This window comes from Alligator mississippiensis, chromosome 2 (assembly GCF_030867095.1).
Source record: "Alligator mississippiensis isolate rAllMis1 chromosome 2, rAllMis1, whole genome shotgun sequence".
NCBI lineage: Eukaryota > Metazoa > Chordata > Crocodylia > Alligatoridae > Alligator > Alligator mississippiensis.
Genome location: NC_081825.1, coordinates 13,444,892 through 13,453,283, shown reverse-complemented (window position 1 = coordinate 13,453,283; position 8,392 = coordinate 13,444,892). Strand labels below are relative to the sequence as shown.

The following is an 8,392-nucleotide window of genomic DNA, read 5'->3' as shown; positions in this document are numbered from 1 at the left end:
TCTTTTTTCTGCTCTTGATGGGTCTGACTGTGCTGTTGTATCAGGAAAGAGCTTCTGGCCAACACTTTCGAGGACCTGCGTAGCAGTGCCTTACCTGCCTTATCTCAGAGTATTGCTCTAGACCCTCAGCTCTGCCAGTATCCCCATCTCCTGCCATCTCTATGGAGGCATCTCATGCATCATTTCTGCACCTTCATTCTTACAGCTCTTGATATGCATAACAGAACTGCCCACAGCTCCTCCATATACTGCTTCTGTGCCCATGATTGCATCCCTCTGATAATCTCACTTCTCCTATTCTGCTGCTGGGGGGATCTCTATGACTATCCTCATTGGTTGCACTAGTGTCCTTTGCCACGAGGCAGTGACAATCCCTTTGTGAAGGTCTGGGAGGACTTATCACACCACAAGTGGTACCAGGCCGGAGCAATAGGATGGATGTGTGAGCACAAGTTATAGCAGGGATGACTTCAGACATGACTGTAGTGGCTGGTATGGCTCATGTGGTAAAGTTGTATGCTGACTCACAACTTAAGTTTTGTTCAATACCTCTACACCAGTGAAGGGCCAGTATCACTCAGGTGAACTCATCAGAATGAAGCCTCTAAATCAGCAGTCCCATCACTGTGGGAATACAGCACTTCTCTGTAGTTTTTTTTAAGGTGTGGTAGTAGGTTGAGGATGAGGGACTTGATTCTTGCCCCATGCTGTGCTCATTGTCCATCCATTTACAACTGTGTAGGGTAGGTGTAAGATGCCACTGATCAACCTGGCAGCCTGAGCCCCCATGTTTTACAGAGGGCAATGCCAACCTGGGAACGCTGGCAAGGAAGAATCAAGCTTTGTCATGTGAACACCTTGGGAGCAGCTCTATTACTGCCCTGTTTAAAAGCCTCCTCATGTCTCATGGCTGATTTTCCCAGTTTGTTTCTTTTTACTGTTTCTACTTCTTCCACAAGCTCTACACCAATGCATCGGTGTTTGCACAGCCTTGCCCAAGAGCATTGTATTACAAAGAGCAGAGAGGAAATTAATCCTAAATAGCTCTGACTGGCCCATGGTGTTCCTTCAGGGTCCAGCTGGTGTGGGAAGGATGTTTTATTTGTTGGGTAGGGGCTGGGGTGTTCGAAACTCTTATCTTCAATTAGTGTTTGTGAAATTTGGAAAAAAAATTCTGAAACTTGTAATATTGAGCAAAAGAAAAAGCCTTTCATTCTTATTTGGATTTCAAATATGATTTTCCTTTTCCTTTAATGTGCTAGAGGGGTTGCTGTCCCTGAGGGCTGATGGCTGCATTTCTCCAACTGTGGGGTGTCCCCCGAGGCAGGTGCAATGGCAATCTTGGAGGCTTTCTCTAAACTCCTTATTTGTGCAATGACTGCAGGGCTGTAGAAACCTGCAGAGCAGTGGTGCCCAACCTCTTGGGAGTCAGGGCTCCCCTCCACAAGTTTTCTGAGTTAGGAGGTGACTTGGTTGGGAACCACCCTTGTGCTGCCTCAGTGCTTCTCAGCTGTGGCTGGTAGAAATGCCCTGTGCACCTCTTTCCAGGAAGGTGGGGTGGGGGGAGACTGGGAAGGGCTGAAGCACAAAAGGCTTCTTCTGCCTGTTTTGGTCTAATCAGAGAAGCTGAATGCAGGAGGAATATGCGTCGGTACTGCAGCCTTTCTAGTCCGGTAGTGCACCTGGCATGCAGCACACTTTTACCTGGCACTGGTGGCAGCAGCTGAGCCCAAGACACAGCAACCTGAAAGGGTCTCATGACAAACTGGTTGAGAACCGCTGCCCTGGAAAGATGAGGAGTGCGGGGTGTGGAGATAGAGCCGTAGAGAATCTCAGCTGTGTGGTCCGTTGGCAGAAGTTGGGTGCACTCAAGGAAGCAGCAATGAACCAATGAAGCCTGAAGGGAGGTTTTTGTACCAGTCTGTATCACCGTGAGAGGGGTTGCACCATGGTACTGACAATAATAATCTCCAGCATCACCTGCTTCAACCCGGCTGATGGTGAAAGTGAAGGCAGTGGAAGAGCCACTGCCGCTGAACCGGTCGGGGATGCCGGAGGGGCGAGAGGTCTTGCTATAGATAAGGAGCTTAGGAGCTTGTCCTGGTTTCTGTTGGTACCAGGCTATGCTACTAGTACTGTATGAACCAGTGTTGCAGTTGATGGTGACTGTGTCTCCTGGAGACACCAACAGGGATGCGGGGGTCTGAGTCACAACGGCATCCCCACTGGACCCTGTATGAGGGAAAACAAAGTTTAAGGAAAAGAAATGATATGATGACCAATCAACGTCTCCAATTTCATCTTTCTCTGTCTTGCTTTCCTTGCACCTCTCACCCTGTCTGAATGTCAGTGTATACAATTTGTTCATCTCATCACCAAGTTGCTATTGGAAATGAATTTCATTCATAATTCAATTCTTACCCTGAATCCCGAGCATGAGGAGCCAGAGAAGATGTGTGTGTGAGATCATCTTGGTCCTTCCAGACGGGCAGGCACAAGTATAGTCAGCGTGGAAAGGAGCCATTTATCTGTGCCCTGAACAGGAAGGAAATGGCTCTTGCAGGGAGAAACATGCAAAGCAGCAGCTGTGAAACAGGGTGCTCCTTCGGCCCCCGTGCAGAGGGCCCTTGTCTGAACCAAGAGGCTGGCAGGGAGAATGGCACGCTCAGATGAGAGCAGAGGACAGCCCTTCGTCTCTGTGCGTAATGCCCAGGGCTGAGGATTTTGAGCTTCCAAGGGTTTAACTCCAGTGTCACGAGCAGCAGGTGTGATATTCAGGCCTGTTCTCTCTCTGAGGACCCCTCACAGAACAAAGCCCTGCTCCCTGCGGGCAGCTGACAATCCACGAGTTGTTCTGAGACTGCCAGTGATGCCAGGTGGGGCAGGACGTCACCTCAGACATCCTGGCTCACCACATGGGGACGGTGCTTTGAACACTAGGAAATGGCAGCTAATGCTTATCCCAGACCATGAGCTCTCCCCGGAAGTACTAAAGGAAGTACTAAAACACAGTGCAGTAACCGCTCGTACTGCACCATATCAGTGGCTCATGGGAAGATTTCCCTTCTACATCACCATATCTGCATGCCATACATGGGGAGCACGCCACTACGGGGAAGAAGACGGCAATCATGTGTAGACCCATGTGATCTCCATGTCACCATAGTACACCGTGTGGTGACATAGCGCTTCACTATGTCACCGTAGGGTGATGTGTAGATGCACCTACTGAGAGTTAATCAATATTGGAAGGAGCCTCATGACGTATTTAGCCAGTTGACAGTGCAAGGAAGCTTTGGCTTTGCAATAACATAGGTCAACACGTGTCTGTAGCAAACTGGGCGGTTAGTGCATGTAGTGTTATTCGTGGGGTACGAATGTTTCAGTGGGACACATTTCTTTGAGGAAAAGCAGCAGGAGAGGAGTAGGCTTGTGGTTGCCCTCATCGGTTCAGACCAGACTTGTGATATCAGCCTGCTCAGACCCAGCTGGTGGTTCCCTACTGTGACAGCGCTGACCAGGCTCTGCATACACTGCTGGGCTCGGTAGATACCTGGGACTGTAGCTCAGGGGATGGCAACCCCTGACACATGTACCAGAGCATGTCAGGTGGAGACATTTTGCTTGGGCTGGGCCAGGCTCTGAGCAGCCACCACTGGCCACAGAGCCCAGGCTATGCGCAGAAGGCAGCGGGGAAGATGCAAACCCTGCTGTGAGCAGCCCGGGCTCAGTGGCAGGCAGCAGCTGCTCAGTCTGGGTTGAAGGTGGCAGACAGCTGGGAGGCTGCAACTGGTGCACCAGGATCTGGAAACCGAGCTTGGGTCTGTGACCGGTGGTGACTACATGCTAGCCTTGGGGCACATGGTGGGGAAAGAGCTTGGCTCGTGTCCCAGGCCTGGGGGTAGCGTTCTGGCTGCTGCTCCCACTGCACCAGCTGGGAATGGAGCCGGCGGCTGTGGGGCAGGGCACAGGTTGGGGTGGAGGGGCAGGGGAGGACCCGGGCCCAGGACCCCTATGAATCTTAATATGCCCCTGGCTGTGTCAGTCTGGCCCTTAATCTCTGTTTTACACCATCCAGTGCATTAATTAATTGTTCATGTTGTCACTGCATTTATGACCCAGATACCTTGTCCCACGCGGACCCAAACCCTCTGACTGATCATGACCTTTCCTTTCGATAATAGGCAAATGTTATTGACACACATGTCTCTAGTGGGTTATGGAATAGAGAGGATTCCCACACAACTTACTGATTCCTTTGATGCACTGGCTGGGGAAATTTTCAGCTAATTGCATGATTTCACAATGATTTTACACTTAATTTATACAACCCAATTTTATTTTAAGAAATACCATAAACATTAAAAACCCGATAACTATATATATATGGAACAAGATCTAAATGCACTTCTTTAAAACAATTACAATTACAACTAACTATATAATTTGAATCAGAAAAGTTATTACTATATTATACTTGCAATACTAGAATTCAAAGAAGCCAAACACCTAGATATAGTTTCATTCCTCAGTAGTACAATTTAATGGGCTCGCCTCAGTAGCACAGTTCAATGGGCTGGCCTCAGTCGTATGGTTCAATGGGTTGGCCTCAGCAGTGATAGGAACAAGTCCCCTTCCTTCAGTCCCTCTAGCACGCTCCGTGGCTTCAGCGTGAAATAAAAGATTCCTGTTCACGGAGAGGGTGCTTCAGGTGATCAGTCTGGTCCAGCCTACACTTGTGATTCTTCCTTCATTGTTCTGCAAGTGAGGTTACCTCCAAATTGGGACTGTAGGTTACAGTTTTTTTGGGTGAATAGCTGTCTTGGGCTCCTCCTACCCAAACCTGTCACTACTCCCAAGTTTGGGCTCGGATCTTACTCAACAGGTTTTTTGCCAGGTGGTCAGGTCTTCTGCAACAGAATTTGTCTGCTTACTATTTAGTTTATCTTAAATTTTGCTTTGGAAGATTTTCCATACCACTGCGGTGACCTTTCTTTTACAACCCGCTTTCAAAAGTCCTCTAGGGTTTTGATCTCATGGAATATTTGCTTAAAGGTTGTTTTTTCTGGTCCTTAGGATAACTAGTTAATGGCCTGTAGAGATAAGATGGAGGAGCCAAGACTTTAAGTAAGTTCGTATTAAGGCCAGGTAAAACAATGAACCTAGATAAGAAGATGAACCTCGCCTTTTTCTAAACTGGCTAATGGGCAACTATTACAAGCATTCGCACTATTACATTCAATATGACACACAGTGATAGCAGATAAGAGTAATGAAAACAATTCTATATCTACCAGTGCTGGGGCTGGCATCACAGTCGAGGTACGTCTGGGCAGTGTGTGAACTTCACTCTGAGGTTCTCTCTTGAATGTCAGATGTCAGCAGCCTGGAGGTCAGAGGCCGAGCCCCGCTGCCCCCAGTCAGGTGGTTGAAATGGGCTGGCGGTGTGCCCCTTGTCCAGGGCAGCCTTGGGTTCCCCACCTGGGGACTCTTTGCTTCTCTGAAATCCCTTATTCTGTATTCTTTCCCCGTCCTGATGACTCTTAATGTCTGGCCATCGCTAACTGGTCTCTCTCTGTGGTCATCATACTGTCCATGTTTTGTCTGACAGCATCATTCTGTGTTTCACAAATCCATCACATGCACACATCCTAATTTGGGCTTTATCAGTCTTCTCCTAATTTGGTCTATTCCCCCAAAGCTGGAAAGGCCAAGGGTCCTGAGGTAGGGTGCTGTGACCTGGTGCTACCTTATGTTATGGAACCGAGTGGTACATGGCTTCAATTCCCAGCTTGAGCCATGTACCGTTGAGTCATGAGTCTCACACACAGTAGGCCTTGAAGAAATTTTGTCACAGACTGGGTTTTACAAATCAATTAACCCTTGCTGCTGCCCTTGACCATTTTTTTAATGCATATCTACTTTACCTGTAAGGCAATACCCAAAAGCAAACCTCTATATAGCATTTTCTAGCCATAAGTTAAGGCCTGATGATTTTGATATCTTCTTATGGAGCCAAAATGCCTTAGACACAGAGGGAAGAAGTGCTGGGCACCGTGCAATGAGCCAGAACACAACATGGCAGAGTCAATGAACTAGGGAGAGAGTGAAGCATAGGATGAAGTGCTCACAGGCTGGCAGATCCAGCCCATATGAGCAAGAAGTAACTGGTGTGAGGCAGTGAGTGTGTGCAGGATGCAGCTGTTTGAGTGAGCAAGAGAAGCTGAACCCAGCAGGGAGGTTTTTGTCGTGGTCTGTATCACTGTGTGAGAGGGAAACTGCTATACTGCTGACAGTAATAGTCGCCAGCATCGCCTACTTCCACCTGGCTGATGGTGAGAGTGTAGTCACTGCCCGACCTAGTGCCACTGAACCGGTCAGGGATCCCGGAGGGCCGCGAGTTTGTGCTGTAGATAAGAAGCTTAGGAGGTTGTCCTGATTTCTGTTGGAACCAGGCTACGTTGCTACCACTGTATGTAACGGCTTTGCAGGTGATGGTGACGGTGTCTCCTGGCGACACTGCCAGGGACTCTGGAGTCTGGTTCATCACGATGTCCCCGCTGGAGCCTGTGTGGGGGAGAGAATTCACATAGACCAAATGTCAGGGATTAGGAACAAAATAAATACATGTGATTGTTGCTGCATTGCTCTCTTTTCCTTTCATACTATTCAATTGCTGAACATGAGTTCAGGCATTGCTGTTTCCAGCGTCTCTCGATCAGTGAATGAAACGCACCTATTTACAGGTTATATTGATTGTGCCCCACGGCCAGAGACCTGAGTCAAAGTCACCACTGCTTCGGGCTGCATCTGTCTTTCCAAGGGCCTTAAAAGTCTCCCTGGGTCTTAAAAGTCTCCCAGGGCTGTTGCTGTTCTTACCCTGAATCCAGAGCAGGACGAGCCAGAGGAGCCGAGCATGAGACTTCATCCTGATGCTGCTCAGCTGAGTGCTATGAACCGATCAAGCACCAACGCTCCCCATTTATATCTGCTCTGAGCAGGAGGGGAAGGTCCCTGGGGTGGAAACATGCAAAGCAGCAGCTGGTGTAAATGTGCTCAGCCTGGGACCAGACACACCAGATGAAGGCCCCGCACTGGCTGTGGTCCCCTCTCACTCAGTGGTGTGTGCCTAGGTGGGTATTTTTGAGTCCTTCTTCTCCACACCCCCAGCCCCTGCCAAACTCCTCCTGCGTCTTCCTTCTCCACTTCTCCCAGTCTCTTTTTCCATCCCCATAGTTTAATTTCTCATTGAGTTCCCTAGTGCTTTCCCCTTGATACTGCAGTCACCTCCCCTGGGACCTACCGAACGTACATCTCATTCTGTCCTCAGTCCATGCAACATGCTGCTCATTTTTCTTGCTTTCCTCCTTGACCTTGCTGGATGTGCGGCTCTAGTAGAGGGGTTTCTGGCAAACACCTTCAAGGATGTACAGGTACTCCTCACCTCTGTTGTCTTCAATTCCCGCCCCTACCCTCAGCTCTGCCAATGCCCCCAGACTCTTCCACCTCCTAGTCAGCTCCTCGTACACTCACCTGTGCACATCCCTCACTCTCTCAGTCCCTGACCTGCATGTGGGAGCTTCCCACAGCCCCTCAGTAAGACTGATTAAGACTTCTTAAAGGGTCCATGAAGGAATTCTCTAATAATACCATGTGCGTTGTGCTCCTGGAGGGTCTCTTTAATCGCCATGAGTGTCCTCATCTGTTCCTTTGACTTCTCCTATCAGGTAGGTCTTTCTTCAAGGTAGCCCCCAACACTTCATGATGATCTGAGAGGAGCTAAACACCGTTGGAGTGGTAGCAGGCAGGAGCACTGCACGAATGTGTAAGCAGAAGACCTGTTAATAATGGGGGTGGAAGCAGGCATGGATGTAATGCCTAGTTTGACCTTTATATTTTAGCTGTGCAACGACTCACCAGTCCGTGTCTTCTAACATTGGATACCATCAGAACACGTTGAGCTCAACCATGTGAAACCCCTGTAAAGGTAGAGTCCAATGACCATGGTAAACCAGCACTCCTGTGTATAAATTTGTTCTCGTTCATGGTCTTGATTACTTGTGGCCCTCTATATTTCTCTTTGGCCTTTGAACTCTTCTTTGCATCTTGAATGGGTGTTCACACAGCCTTGCCCAAAGACATCTGCTCTGCAAAGCGCCAAGGGAAATTTATTCTAAAATGCTTTAATAACTGAAAAAAGGGGTTGCATCCGGGTCCAGCATGCATGAGGTGTAGGAGGGAGAGGCCTGTAGGGGCAGTTGGGAGGGACAGGTTGGGCCATCAGGGGTTAAGCCGCATTGGTGCCATAGGCATTGGCATACTAAGTCTTCATCCCATGATCAGTTCAGCGGAGAGATTCCTGATGCAGGTGGTGTACACTGATGTAAGAGGT

At 48.8% G+C, this 8,392-nt stretch overlaps 1 gene segment (V, D, J or C); it reads right to left on the bottom strand.

Moving 5' to 3' along the window:
- Positions 1-6,007: 6,007 nt before the first annotated feature.
- Positions 6,008-6,939, bottom strand: LOC106738254 (immunoglobulin kappa variable 3-15-like). The segment is given in 2 exon segments: positions 6,008-6,567; positions 6,880-6,939. Coding segments are annotated over 2 exon segments (357 nt in total).
- Positions 6,940-8,392: the final 1,453 nt, after the last annotated feature.